This window comes from Bison bison, unplaced genomic scaffold, assembly GCF_000754665.1.
Source record: "Bison bison bison isolate TAMUID 2011002044 unplaced genomic scaffold, Bison_UMD1.0 scf7180017860037, whole genome shotgun sequence".
Taxonomy (NCBI): domain Eukaryota; kingdom Metazoa; phylum Chordata; class Mammalia; order Artiodactyla; family Bovidae; genus Bison; species Bison bison.
In genome coordinates, this window is record NW_011490609.1 from 122,023 (window position 1) to 137,440 (window position 15,418).

General features: G+C 38.5%; 1 protein-coding gene across 1 annotated transcript in view; it reads left to right on the top strand.

The window, feature by feature from the left end:
- LOC104982253 (zinc finger protein 347-like) overlaps window positions 1-14,984 on the top strand; it is a 17,108-nt gene extending 2,124 nt beyond the window's left edge. The window contains exons 2-5 of the mRNA XM_010831604.1: window positions 1,670-1,728; window positions 1,869-1,917; window positions 8,084-8,210; window positions 13,318-14,984. Coding sequence (XP_010829906.1) covers window positions 1,903-1,917; window positions 8,084-8,210; window positions 13,318-14,984 — 1,809 coding nt within the window. The 5' untranslated portion in view covers window positions 1,670-1,728; window positions 1,869-1,902. The remainder of the gene's footprint in view (window positions 1-1,669; window positions 1,729-1,868; window positions 1,918-8,083; window positions 8,211-13,317) is intronic.
- The last annotated feature ends 434 nt before the right edge of the window (window positions 14,985-15,418 follow it).

Below are 15,418 nucleotides of genomic sequence, written 5' to 3' on the forward strand. Positions count from 1 at the left end.
GATATGAGGAGATATAAGAATTGGGCTCATAAAATTGGCTCCTAAAAATATCTATCTGAAGACCTGGGCTTTCAGTTTTTCCTGAGCACAGAGTGCCTCATTTCTGTTCTCCACCCTAAAGTCCTTTCAGAGGGTACTGAAGATCAACACCTGCAGAAGCACATGATTTAATCCTTGTAGAAGTAGATAGGTAGATTGTTGTTCAGTCCCTAAGTTGTGTATGACTTTTTGAGTCCATGGACTGCAGCACATCAGGCTCCCTGTTGTCCACCATCTTGCCAAACTCATGTCCATTGAGTCAGTGACGCTGTCTAATTGTCTCATCCTCTGCCACCTCCTTATCCTCTTACCTTCAATCTTTCCCAGCATCACAGTCTTTTCCAGTGAGGTGGCTTTTGCATTAGCTGGCCAAAGTACTGGAGCTTCAGTATCAGTCCTACCAGTGAATATTCAGGGTTGATTTCCCTTTGGATTGACTGATTTGATCTCCTTGCAATTCAGGGGACTGTCAAGAGTCTTCTCCAGCATCACAGTTTGGCCCTCAGCCTTCTTTATGATCCAGCTCACACTTCTGTACATGACTACTGGCATGTAGGTAGATGGCAAGTGCCAGTTTGTAGCTGACAGAGAGTAACATAGAGGGGCCTTGGATCAGTGCTGGGGCAAGGGCACCAAAGGAGAGGCACTTCACATAGAGTGGGGTGAGAGGATGACAGAACTGGACACTTGGGCTGCAGAGCAGCATGGCGTTGGAGAGAAGGAGGATCAAGTGTGACCACAAGAGAAAGCGAGAGCAGGAAGGATGCATGACCACCTGGGGTGTCAGAGAAGGGGGAAAAGGGGAGTGGAAGAGGGAGAGAAGGGGTGTAACTGGAGGGCAGAGAGGGAGCAGGGAGGGGCAAGAAAGAGGCAGAAACACAGATGGAGGACCATCAGAAAGGATGCAGAGACCAAGCGTCTCGAGGGGAACAGTTTACAGAGTGGGCAGGACAGGTGTGAGGGAAGAAACACGAACAGCACAGAGAGCCGAGGGGAAGAAAAGAGACAGATAAACCGACTAAAATGGAAACAGTAGAGCAGGTGGGTAGTGGGAACTGGATGCAGATGGATGGTGAGTTGTTTGGTTGTGGATAAGTTGTGATATATGATTTCTTATTTTAAGAATGTCTCTGTACAGATGAGGATGAGAATAGCAGAACTTCTGTCTTGTGTATTCTGTAATTCTTTGTATCAGACGATAACTTCCGTTTGCAAATGCTATTTCTCCAGGACAGTGATTTGACTCACTCAGTTGTGAGTCATCCCCTTCCCTTTTCCTGACATGGGGCAGAGGAGCAGGGAGAGGATAAAGGGGGCAAGAAGTGATTGAATCTGTCACTGCATCGTGTCTTAAAAGGAACATTGAGAATTCTTTTTTGTGATGGGCTTACTTTTTTCTTTTTGTATCTTTACATATTATTTGTTTTGTAGCATGGAGAAACAATTTAGTTCGTTCACTTTCTACTTCCCTAGAAGAGGAACATTAACTTCTGTAACAAGCTTTGGTGATCTTATATAATCAAGTAATTCTTTTCTAAATATTAATACACTGTGAAATTTGTAAAATGTTGACCCACAATTATTAGGTGATAAAAATTCACAAATTGTTTCTTTTTAAAATATGTTTCAGATATCTTGGAGGCTTGCCTGCTTTCTCCTCTTTGTCTTTTGTATTGGAAAAGCTCTTTGGTATGTAATAAATAATTTTAGACAGTTTTGCTGGGTACTTGGTCAAGTTATCAGTGGTCTTTTATATTAACAGACAAATCCTAGTTTTACCAGTTAGTCTAATATTTTGTTTTCTCCCTTTTTGTGTGTCCTGCTAAGAGGAAGAGGAGGAAACAAAAGGAAGAGAAGTCAGAAATGGCTTTTTCTCAGGTAAGTCATATTCTTAGTTGTTTTTCAGTCTGTCCTTGAAATGACCTTCTTTGGACATGCTGATCTTTGAAGAATCTGAAGTATCCTGCCTGATAACCTGTGTGTTCATCTTCTTTTTCAAGAGTTTTTTGGCTGTTTGCTGGCTCTTGAGATTCCCTATGAATTTAGGAATGATTGTTTTTCTATAGGTGCAAAAATTGCCTTTGAAATTTTGATAAGGATTCTTTATATCTGTAGACCACACCCCCTGCAGGGGAAGCGTGGAGTCCTAACCACTGGATCCTAATTTGGGAAGTCCCTAATTTGGTCATTTTTTTATAAAGAAAATTTTGCAATGAAACTTTATTGACTTGATTTTTATAGTTTGCTACTTTTAAGCAAAGGAATGTTACCTGTTTTTAATCAGTTTGACTGGCCTCTTAATTTCCATTGAAAAATTTGGGGGGTATGCTAGGTCTTATCTGCTGGGTTGCAAGTGAAGGAATTTCTTTCTTTTTTTTTTTTTTCTATTATTTAAGTTTTATTTTTAATTGGAGGATATTTGCTTTACAATGTTGTGTTGGTTTCTGCCATACAACAACATGAATCAGCCATGGATATACATATATCCACTACTTCTTGAGCTTCCCTTCCACCCAAATTTGGTCATTTTAAAAACGTAAAGTTCCCACTGCATGATTAAAGGGTGTGTTTCTTTCATATATATCTCCAGAGACTTCTTAAAGAGTTTCCTATTCTTCAGTTTAGAGGTCTTGCACCTAGTTGGCTGATATTTTCCCTAAGGATTCTATGGGATTGGTCTCTGATTTTCTGTTGACATTGTTCATTGTGTATCGAAGTGCAGCTGATTTTGGTGTGCAGATATTTTATGCTGCAACTCTTCTAAGGTTTTTCTAAATTTTTGTTTATGTATTTATTTTGGGCTGTTAGTTCTTTGTTGCTGCGAGTGGGCTTTGTCTAGTTGTGACAGTTGGAGGCTACTTGCTAGTTGTGGTACATGAGCTTTTCATTGCAGTTGCTTCTCTTGTTGCAGAGCACAGGCTCTAGGTGGGCAGGTTTCACTAGTTAGTTGCCCCACTGCATATGGGATCTTGCTGGACCAGGGACTAGCAGGCGGATTCTTTACCACTGGACCACTGGGAAAGTCCTTAGTGTTTTTAGAGTAGTCAGTTTTCTTCTACAATCTCTTCTGGGTTCTAAATATAAAATCTTGTCACCTACAAAATAAAAGGTAATTTTGCTTTCTTTTCAGTTTAGATAACTTATTTATTTATTTTTTCCTTTTCCAATTGCTCTGGCTAGGTTGTTCAGTAGTTTCTTGAAGAGTAATGCAGAGTGTGCACCTTTCTCTTTGTGGTTGTAAGGATTTAGCAGCGTGGACTTCCCTACTACTGCATCTTTGACTACCTGTTAATAAATTTGATATGCTGTGTTTTTATTTTCATTCACATGCTTTACAATTTTCCCTGTGATTTCTTCTTTGACTCATCCCTTCTTAAACAATAAACTGCTTACTTTCCACTTTTGGAAGCTTTTCCTGTTTTTCTTCTGCTGTTTATTTCTAGTATCATTTTACTGTGGTTAAAGGAGATACTCTTCTCTTTTTTAGAAGATACTTTTTATGATTTCAGCCTTCATATATTGAGCTTTGTTTTATGGTTTAGCATGTGGTCTGTGAAATGGAGAAGGTTTTAAGACATGTGCTGGAGAAGGATGTGATTTTTTCTGTTGTTGAGTGGAATGTTCTGTACACGTTTGTTGCTGCTGCTGCTGCTGCTAAGTCACTTCAGTCGTGTCCAACTCTGTGCAACCCCGTAGATGGCAGCCCACCAGGCTCCGCTGTCCATGGGATTTGCCAGGCAAGAGTACTGGAGTGGGTTGCCATTGGCTTCTCCGACATGTTTGTTAGGTACAGTAATTCTACAGTGTTGTACAAGTGCTCAGTTTCCTTGTTGATCTTTTGGTTTCCATGTGCTGGTAAAACTCAGGTAGTGAAGTCTGATACTAATGTTGTGCTATTATCTATTTCTGTTTTTACTTCTGTTAAGATCGTCTTCATTTTCAGGGGAACTCTGATGTTAGATATATACATATTTGTAATTGTTATATTTTCTTCATAAATATACCTTTTCCCATTTCATAATATATTTTGTGTCTTTTGTTAGGTTTTTCCTTAGACTGTTTTGTCTTTTGTCTGATGTTGTGCAGTAACCCCTGCTCTCTTAAGGACTGAATATCTTTTTCCATCCTTTCACTTTTCACCTTAGACTTGTGAATGTTCACCGTTCCAGCTCTGACGTGCTCTCTGTGTGTCTTGCTCCCACTGTTTTCCTCCTGTCACTTTCTCCAGTGGTCCCTGCTTGGGCACACTGTACCATGGTGAAAGGCAGGCAGGATCTCTGGCCAGCCCCCTTCACTCCACTATCACTTCAGCGAGAATTCATCAAGTATTTCCTTCTGATCATGATGTTTGGTGAAATATTCTTGGTTGATAACAATATATTTTTTCCATGTTGTTTTTGTTTTCTTTTGTCATGGTTTTAAATTGTCTAACAAGTTTTTTATTTTACTATGGTGCTAATTTTGTTATTAATCTACAAATAATGTGTAATAATAATAACTTTTCCAAATTTGAATCAAAGTTAATTACTGCCCAAAACAAACTCGTTGGCCTTTATTAATGTCTTTTGGTTAAGACGACTGTGGGATAACATGGCCACAGCCATGGGCTTCACAAAGATCACCCCAGAGACAGAGGCTGGAGCAGCATAGTGACTAGTGCCCCCATTTCCAAGCATGGAACCTGCAGTGGCAGCAGATTGGCCCTAGGTCCACCAGCGGGAGCAGAAAAGCCTGGGTATGGTTGACTCGCGTGCAGCTGATCAGCTCCACTGGCAGACAGTGGAGGGCAGCAGATCGTCTCTACAGTGGACAGTGACTCCCAGTCTGTGGTGGACCCCAAGGAGGCCAGCCACTCCTGGGCAGTGGATGGCTCCGGGATAGCCAATGGCAGCAGTGAGGCCAGGGGTCCCTGAACTTCTGGGCGTCATCCAATGTCAGCTGCAGCCCTTCCTAGACCCCCTTCCCCGCCACTCCAGCAGGGCCTTTGCCTCAACCCCTGGTCGCACGTTGAGAGACTCCACAGCCAATGAATGTTTAAATGGTCAATGGGGACCAGCATTGGGACTGCCAGGGCACCAGGCATGTCATCCAGCTACACTGAGCAGCTAAAGGGCATGTCCTTGCTAGTTAGGGCCTGACAAAACATCCACTGGAGAAAGGAATGGCAAACCACTTCAGTATTCTTGCCTTGAGAACTTCGTGAATAGTATGAAAAGGCAATAAGATATGACACTGAAAGATGAACCCTCCAGGTTGGTAGGTGCCCATATTCTCCTGGGGGTAAAGTAGAGAAATAGCAAAAGAAAGAAGAGGCTGAGCTGAACAACACCACAAGAGATGATTCTACACATGAACATCACCAGATGGCCAATACTGAAATCAGATTGATTATATTCTTTACAGCCAAAGATGGAGAAGCTCTATACAGTCAGCAGTAAAAAGACCTGAAGCTGACTGTGGTCAGATCATGAGCTCCTTATTGCAAAATTCAGACTTAAATTGAAGAGAGTAGGGAAAACCTGTAGGCCATTCAAGTATGACCTAAGTCAAGTTCCATATTATACCCCATATAAGTGGGGGTGATGAATAGATTCAAGTGATTAGATTTGGTAGACAGATTGCCTGAAGAACTGTGGTTGGAGGTACATAATATTGTACAGGAGGTGATGACCAAAACCATCCCCAAGAAAAAGAAATGCAAGAAGGCAAATTGGTTGCCTGAGGAGGCCTTACAAAGAGCTGAGAAAAGAAGAGAAGCGAGAAAGGGAAAGATATACTCACTTGAATGCAGAGTTCTAGAGAATAGCAAGGAGAATAAAGAAAGCCTTCTTCAGTGACAAATGCAAAAAAATAAAGGAAAACAATAGAATGGAAAGACTAGTGATTTTTTTAAGAAAATTGGAGTTACCAAGGGAACATTTCATATAAGCTGGATTGAGAAAAGGCAGTGGACCCAGAGATCAAATTGCCAATGTATGCTGGGTCATAGAAAAGCATGGAAATTCCAAGAAAACATCTACTTCTGCTTCACTGACTATATTAAAGCCTTTGTGTAGATCACAACAAACTGGAATACTCCTAAAGAGATAGGAGTACCAGACCACCTTACCTGCCTCCTGAGGCAGGACAAGAAGCAGCACTTAGAATGAGACATGGAACAATGGACTGGTTCAAATTGGGAAAGAAGTATGTCAAGACTGTATATTGTCACCCTGCTTATTTAACTTATATGCCGTGTACATCATGAGAAATGCCAGGCTAGATGAATCACAAACTGGAATCAAGATTGCTGGGAGAAATATCAATAATCTCAGATATGCATATGACACCACCCTTATGGCAGAAAGTGAAGAGGAACTCAAAAGCCTCTTGAGGAAAGTGAAAGTGGAGAGTGAAAAAGTTGACTTAATGCTCAACATTCGGAAAACGAAGATCGTGGCATCTGGTCCCATCACTTCATGGGAAATAGATGGGGAAACAGTGGAAACAATGTCAGACTATATTTCTTTGGGCTCCAAAATCACTGCAGATGCTGACTGCAGCCATGAAATTAAAAGAGGCTTACTCCTTGTAAGGAGAGTTATGACCAACCTAGATAGCATATTGAAAAGCAGAGACATTACTTTGCCAACAAAAGTCCAAGATGGTCAACATAGTCAAGGCTATGGATTTTCCCAGTGGTCATGTATGGATGTCAGAGTTGGACTGTGAAGAAAGCTGAGCGATGCTTTTGAACTGTGTGGTGTTGGAGAAGAGCCTTGAGAGTCCCTTGGACTGCAAGGAGATCCAACCAGTCCATTCTGAAGGAGATCAGCCCTGGGATTTCTTTGGAAGGAATGATGCTAAAGCTGAAACTCCAGTACTCTGGCCACCTCATGCAAAGAGTTGACTCATTGGAAAAGACTCTGATGCTGGGAGGGATTGGGGGCAGGAGGAGAAGGGGACGACAGAGGATGAGATGGCTGGATGGCATCTGACTGGATGGACGTGAGTCTGAGTGAACTCCGGGAGTTGGTGATGGACAGGGAGGCCTGGCGTGCTGCGATTCATGGGGTTGCAAAGAGTCGGACACGACTGAGCAGCTGAACTAAACTGAACTGAATGGGTCCAGATACCATGATCCTAGTTTTTTGAATGTTGAATTTTAAGTATTTTAAGTACATTCATTTTAGTACATGAATTCATGGATATGCAGTTCCATGCTTTATATAAAAGTCATGATTTTAAAACTATATACCTTTTTGTTATAGCAATTATATTTCTAACATGTTCTAATTACTAGCATTTCTTGTGCATGTGTATGCACACACATGTATAAAGACCTTTTAGGCCAATCTGTGTTGTGCACCTTGAACTTCTTTCATGTGTTCTCCATGAAACATTCTGGCAGTGTACTTTTAATGTTCTCTGTGTTACTTAACTCTTTCATTTTAAACTTCAGTTCTAAAGTCCAGCCTTAGGAGTTCAGTTGCTTGCTCTGTGATTCCTTAACTTCTAGACCTGATTGGAGTTTCTCCTTGTGTCTTTGACACAGGTCTCATCTGCAAGATCAGAATAGGTCTTTCTCTAATGAGCTGTGATGCTGACAACAAGTTAATACATGTAAAACAGTTAGAGTAATGCATTTCAGACAGGAAGTTCAAACAGTGTTCATCTTTGCTGCTCCTGTCATCATCGCGATTAAAAATTCTGAGTTTTCCTTAAACACACTATAGACTGTCATCACTGAAGATCACTCAGCTCCTCCACATCCAGCTTTGATCATCCCTCAGTGATGAAACATACTAAGACTTTCATATAGACAGCCCAGCTTTGAATTTTTATTTGTATCTATTTCATGTATTTCATAAGAAAATGAAAAACCTGTATCTCTTTGGAGGATATTATAATCTTTATGATAAAGCATAAGATTAAATTAGACAGAAGCAGCGTCTCTGTCACAATACCTACTTCAACTTGATCTTTCCACCTCTACTCATTTTATATGCAAGTAAGAACTCTACTCATGTTCCCCTGGTTAAGTGTTTTTTGTTTCAAACTTAAGGCACAATTGACCTTCAAGGATGTGGCCATTGAATTCTCTCCAGAAGAGTGGGAATGTCTGGACCCTGCTCAGAGGACCTTGTACAGGGACGTGATGGTGGAGACCCTCAGGAATCTGCTCTCTGTGGGTGAGGATAATTTCCTTCCAAAAGTTGGGAGGGTATTTTTGCATTTACTGCTCTTGGCCTTCTGGAACTCCCTATCTTGCTTAATGGAGCTCAAAGCTGTGTTGACTCAGGCATGAAAACCTTCATGATGTAGGTTCAGGGGTTTCAACATGTCCTTCCTTCACATGATCTGGCCACTTCATGTTAGGAGTTTTTCCTGCGCTCAATGTCTAACCCCTATCTGGAAACTTTTAAAATATTTTAATTCTCTGTATTCTACTGTGATTTTGACTCAGTACTTATTTGAAGAGTGTTGGATGATACCTGCATATTACATAGTTCCCCTCTGAATCAAAAACACGGCAGGCAGTTGATTTTGTGAAACATTTTTCCAGAGCCACCTGTAATGTCCTCACTCTCATGTGAACACAGAGTTGAAATTCTGGAAAAACCACAGCAGTTGACTTTCTGTGCCTCATTTTTTCTTTTAAAAATTAATTAATTAATTTATTTTTTATTTTGTTGGATCTTCATTGCTGTGTGGGCTTTTCTCTGGATGCAGCAAGTGGGGGCTACTCTACTTGTGATGTGCAATCTTCTCTTGTTACAGAGCACGGGCTGTAAACTGTCAGGGCTTCATGGTTTTGGGTCCTGGACTTGAGAGCACAGGCTCCATAGTTGTGGCTCAGGGCCTTATTTTCTCCCTGTCATGTGAGATCTTCTTGGATCAGAGTTTGAACCTGTATCTCCTGCTTTGGCAGGTGGATTCTTTGCCACTGAGCCACCAGGGAAGCCCCTAGTGACCACCTGCTTTGATCCTCAAGAAATGGTTTGAGAATTTTTTCTAGAGATAACATCGTCCGAGTCCACATCTTCATGCAAGGGTATTGACTAAACTGTTGATGCCATAGTTTTGATGCCTAGATGCACCATTTTACGTCCACACTTAAGCTTGAAGCATCTTAATGAGAGAGCTTGAGAATTCCCTCTCGGTCCAGTGGTTAGGTGCAGGTTCCATCCCTGGTCAGCGAACTAAGATCCCACAAACCATGGTGTGGAACCCTCCTCTTCTCCAAACACTGAGACAGCTAATGAGGTGGAGTGATACCTTCAGTGATGACCATCATTTGTTTTTGGCACTGCTGCTTTCATTTTGTACTTTTCTATGCATAATAAATGGTCTCGATTTTATTTCTTTAACCATCAGGTTTATGTATTTCATGTTACTTATAGTGCTTGTTTTCTGTTTTCAGTGTGTGGGTTGGTTGATGGGAGGTGAGCCAGCCCCGTCCAGGTAGAATTGGTAATTAGTTCTTTTTTAATTTTTATTTATTTTTAACATTTTTATCTTATTGGTTTATTTTTTGGCCTACCATATGGCATGCGGGATGGTAGTTCCCTGACCAGGGACTGAACCCATGCCCACCATACTGGAAGTGTGGAATCTTAACCATTGGATCACCAGGAAATTCCAGTGATTAGTTGTTTTTAGAGTTGTTTACATATTCTTGATATTTTATTATGACATAAATCATTTGTAAATATTTTCTGCCATAGCATAGATTATTTTTCACTCTATTAGGTGTGCTCTAATGCACAGTAGTTTATAATTTCCAGGGAGTTCGTATTTCTGTTTTAGGTTTGTCACTGGTGCTTTTCATGTTGTGCATAATAAATCATTGGTGACTGCTGTGTCATAAAGCTTTTCCTGCATGTTTATTTCTAGCAGTTTTATGCATTTGGGGCTTGGTTAGGTCTTTTATTGGTTTTGTATATTATGTCAGTTAATGGTCCAGTTAATTGTTGTGTATTTGGAGAACTGGTTTTCTCCACATTTTCTTTTTTTTAATAGACTGCCCTTCCTCCATTGAGTTGTCTTGACCCCCTTCTAGAACATTTGACCATATATGAGACATTTTTTTTTTTTAATGTCCCTGTACTGTTCCACCAGTTGGTCTATCTTTATCTTTGTATCACATCATTTTATTAGTACAGGTTTGGAGTAAGTTTTGAAATAAAGACCTGCGAAACCTCTGGCTTTGTTCTTTTTAAGCATACTTTGCTCTTCAGCATCTTTTGAGATTCCAAATGAATTTGTAGGATGTGTTTATCATTTCTTCAAGAAGTACTATTGATTTTACTAAGCAGTGGGTTGAATCTGTTGATTGCTTTGGTTAATACTGATGTCTTGACAATATTGACTTCAAATCCTTGAGTTTAGAATGTCTTTGTGTCAGTTGTGTCTTTTCTAATGTTTTTTAGCCATGTTTTTAGTTTGCAGTGTACACATCTTTCTGTCCTTGTATAAGATTTGTCCTTTAATGTGTTGCCATAGCTTTTTAAATTCCTTGTTTATCAAGTGTTTTTTTATGAAAAGCTGTTGACTTGTGTCAAATGCTTTTTACTGCATTAGTTCAAATAATTATTTTATTTTTTGTTTCATTCCATTAATATACTTTACTTTGCATATTTTGAACCATTCTTAGATTTCAAGAATATATCACCTTATGGTTGCATATAATCCTTTTAGCGTGGTGTTAATTTTAGTTTACATTTATTGTGATTTTGCTTCATTTTAGAAATTTTGATCTGTGGTTTTCTTGTGTCTTTGACTGGCATTGGTATTAGAGGAATTCCTGCTTCATAGAGTTTGGAACTTTTCCTTTTTCTTCTGTGTTTTCCAAAAAAGTTTAAGGAAGATTGACCTTAACTGTTTTGAAGTATTGTCTGCAATTGTGCAGTGAATGTATGTGACTTGCCTCACAATGGTTTTTGATTAACAGTTCCATCTCCTTTCCATGACTAGTTTGCACAGATATTAATTTCTTCCTGGTTCTAATAAAATATATTGGTAGGTTGTTATTCTCTAGAAATTTATTCATTTGTTTGTTCTACTTTTTCCATTACCTACACATAGAATTTTCTTGTTTCCTTCTAATTTTCTTGATTTCAGTTGAATCATTTGTAATGTCTTTCTCATTTCTAATTTCAGTAATTTGAGTCTTCATTCCTTTTGTAAGGTATTCTACATAAGGGTTTGTCAGTTTTATTCTTTTCAAAGAACCAACTTGTGGTGTTACAATTTTATGTAGTTACTATTCGCTATTTCATTGATCTCTAATCCAGTTTTTTCTTCTACCTTCTGCTAGATTAGGTGTATTGTGTATGCCTAACAGTTTTTATTTGGGTTGAATTTTTATTATCATTTTTTTCCTTAAATTTATTTCTGTTCAGTTGATAAACCAGGACTGTTTTGTCTATGTGCTCATTTTTTCTCTTTCTCTGGTTTATTGAAATTTAATTAATGTTTATCATTGTGTTAGTTTAAGATCTATAGTGTACTGTGGCAGATACATTTTGATATTTGGCAAAACTAATACAATTTGTAAAGTTTAAAAAAAAAAAAAAAGATCTATAGTGTAATGATTTGATAGTTCTATTGTAATTACCTTAGTAGGTTACTTAATGTCTTCATCTGTGACATAATTCCACTTTTTTCTGAGTAGTGGTGAGCTGTTTAAGGTCTAGTGTCTTATTAACTTTTAAGCATGTAATGTAGTAGTGATAGCTATCGTTATCATGCTGTACATTAGATTTGTAGAAGTCTTTAACTAAGAACTGTAAATTTATTCCTTTTAGTAATATCCCCCGTTCTACTAACCCCCTGAGTTTGTTAACAACTATTCTATGTCGCTCTTAGTTTGCCTCCTGTTTTTTTGTGTGTTTTTCCTAAATTAACTTTATTTTATACATACGTGGAATAATTCTGTACTGTTTTCCCTCTGAATTATTTTTACTGAGCATACACCTTCATGGTCCATCTGTGTTGTTGAAAACACCCAGGATATATTTATTCTTTATGGGTACATACTGTGTATCTCTTCCAGATTTTTTCCCCATTCATTTGTTGGATTATACAGTTGTTCTGATGTTGTGGCATTTGTGGTTATTGCTTTAATGAGCATGGCAGTGCAGATATCTTTTAACACAGTGATTTAATTTTGTTTGATATAGTCCCAAAATCTTAACATGCTCCATTATATGATAGTTTTGTTCTTTTTGCAAGATTTTGGGGAACTTTTATACTTTTTGACTTCTTTCTATCTGTATGTTTGTGTACAGAAAAAAACACATCCATTTCCTTTTGATGGTCTTTTTCTAGTGTTTCCTTCAGGTTTCAACAAAGATCATTCTTACACATCTCACAACATAATATCTGTTCTTAGTGAAAATATGCATGGAAATGGGGCTTGTGAAATATTGAATTTGATAACCTACCTAGCAAATAATGTAACAGATGTACACCTGCTTTATATCTGAAATATCCCATTCTCTTCTCTTTTTAAATCTCTTTCATTTTGGCTACATACCCATAGTATAATTTCCATAGTTAAAAATGGAATAGCTAAACCAATTCTTTTTTCCTTTTAACGTCAGTATTTTTAGTTGCCTGTACGTAGTTTTATTCACACATATGTACAGTCATAAGCCATGATATCCTCTGTTTATTATTCCCTGAGATCTACTCAGACCCTTTATCTGTCTTACTCTTTTTTTCATGTTCCCTTGATGCAGATAGAAACACTAACCTTTACTCACATATTTTAATAGTTCTCCTGATCTCCCCAGTTTCCAAGTATTCCTTCACCCATCACTCCACCTTTCTTATTACTTGCACTGTAAAAATGATTTCGTTTCATCCCTTGGACAACTTTCTCAGGATACAACTTACTGTGTGCAGCTGTGATGACTCAGAAACCATTTTGAAGAGGGATCCCTGAATAACAATGTTAGTTACCCAACTCATTTCTTCTTGCATCACCTATGATTTCCTTTCTAAACTCCCTAGAGTTTGTATGTTTAGTCTTTAATTTCTTTGGGTTTTGTGGTTATGTTGGAAAAGTACCTTTATTTTTGAGGGCTAATATAAGTTTTTCCAATTTGAATGTTGCGTCATTGTGTGTTTGAAAATAGACTACCCTAAGCTTGATTTGAATTATGGGTAACCACTGTTTCTATAGTGAAGAATCTTATTCTATAGTTTTCCTAAAAATTTTTAACATTGTGGTTGAAAAAATATTTATTCATACACTGTAGTAATATATCTGTGATTCTTTATATTTTGTAGCTATCTCTCATATACACATGATCAAGAAATCACAACTAAAATCAAACATTGGTATAGGAGAAAGATTCCAAACAGTGATGTTGGGAAACCGTGAAAGCCATGAAGTCAAGCATTTTTACCATCAAGAATTACAGGAAAATATGTGTGACCTCAGGTGTCAGTGGAGAGATGATGAAAGAAATTATAAAAATATCCCTACATCCCATAAGGAAGGTGTCACTTATGGAAGAGTTCAACCCAGTGGAAAGGATACAGAAAAGAAGCTGATTGCAAATATACTTGCATTAAGCTCTTGGGATGCACTGTGCATGTTTCAGAGTAGACAAACAATTGATGAATTTCATCAAGCTGATGGCAACATGAACAGTAGTATGTCATTTTCACCATCTCAGGAAGTTTCTCCTTCTGGCCAATCCAAAATTTCTAGTATATATGGGAGTGATTTTATGCATCCTTCAGTATTGACGCAAGACCAGAAAGCACACAGGGAAAGACCTTACAAATGTAATGAGGGTGGCAAAATCTTTCTTAAGTGCTCAGACTTCAGTAGACATCAGATAATCCATACAGGAAAAGAATTGCGTAAATGTGACTTTTGTGGAAAGATCTTTAGTCGAAATTCACACCTTGAAGTTCATCGGAGAACTCATACTGGAGAGAAACCTTATAAATGTAATGTGTGTGGCAAGAGTTTTAATCATAATTCATATCTCACATGTCATAAGAGAATTCATACTGGAGAGACACCTTACAAATGCAATGTCTGTGGGAAAACTTTTCGGTATCCCTCAGGCCTCTGGAGACATATGATAAAACATACTGGAAGAAAACCATTTAAATGTGATGTGTGTGGCAGAGTCTTTAATCAAAATAAAGACCTTGCAGTTCATCACAGAATTCATACTGGAGAGAAACCTTACAAATGTAATGAATGTGGCAAAGTCTTTGGTCAAAAAGCACATCTTAAAACTCATCTGAGTACTCATACTGGAGTGAAACCTCACAAATTTAATGAATGCGTCAAGGTCTTTTGTGATAAGGAAACTGTTACAAGGCATCAACAAATTCAAACTGCAGTAACAGCGTACAGATGTAATGCATGTGGCAAGTACTTTCATCATCAGACTACCCTTATACGGCATCAACATGTCCATACTGGACAGAAACCTTACAAGTGTAATGAGTGTGGCAAATTCTTTCGTCAGAAGGTAACCCTTATACGGCATCAACATGTCCATACTGGAAACAAACCATACAAATGTAATGAGTGTGGCAAGTTCTTTAATCAGAAATCCAATCTGGTGCGTCATCAAACGATTCATAATGGTGACAGACCTTACAAATGTCATCATTGTGGCCAGCTGTTTAGTCTGAAAGGAAGCCTTGCAGCTCATCAGAGGATTCATACTGGAGAGAAACCTTACAAATGTAGTGAGTGTGGCAAAGTCTTTAATAGAAATTCAAACCTCGTAGTTCATCAGAGAATTCATACTGGAGAGAAACCTTACAAATGTAATGAGTGTGGTAAGATGTTCAGCAGTAGACCAACCCTCATCAGTCATCAGTTCATTCATACTGGAGAGAAACCTTACAAATGTAATCAGTGTGGCAAAGGCTTTGGTTACAAACAATGTCTTCGAATTCATCACAGATTGCACAATGAATAAGTGGAAGTGAAAGTGATAGTCGCTACAGTCATGTAGCCTGTCAGGCTTCTTTGTCCATGGGATCTCCAGGCAAGAATACTGGAATGGGTAGACATTTCCGTCTCCAGGGGATCTTACTTTACCTAATGAGCCACCAGGGAAGTCCACATAATGAATAGAAACATTGCAGATTTGTTGTGTGGAAAAGCCTTTACTCAGATCTCAACCCTACCACACATTAGAAAATCCAGCTTGAGAAACACCATGTGAAAAAAAAAAAAAGGAAAAAAGAAACACCATATAATTGTGTTATATGTGGGAAGGTCTTCAAAATTCAAACTTCAAAAAAAATTCAAATCTGAAAATTCACAGCTTACAATTTGTTGGAGAATTCATAGCGGGAAGAAACTGTACAAATATGAGTGTTGTAAAGTTTTTTTGCAGTCACCACCAGA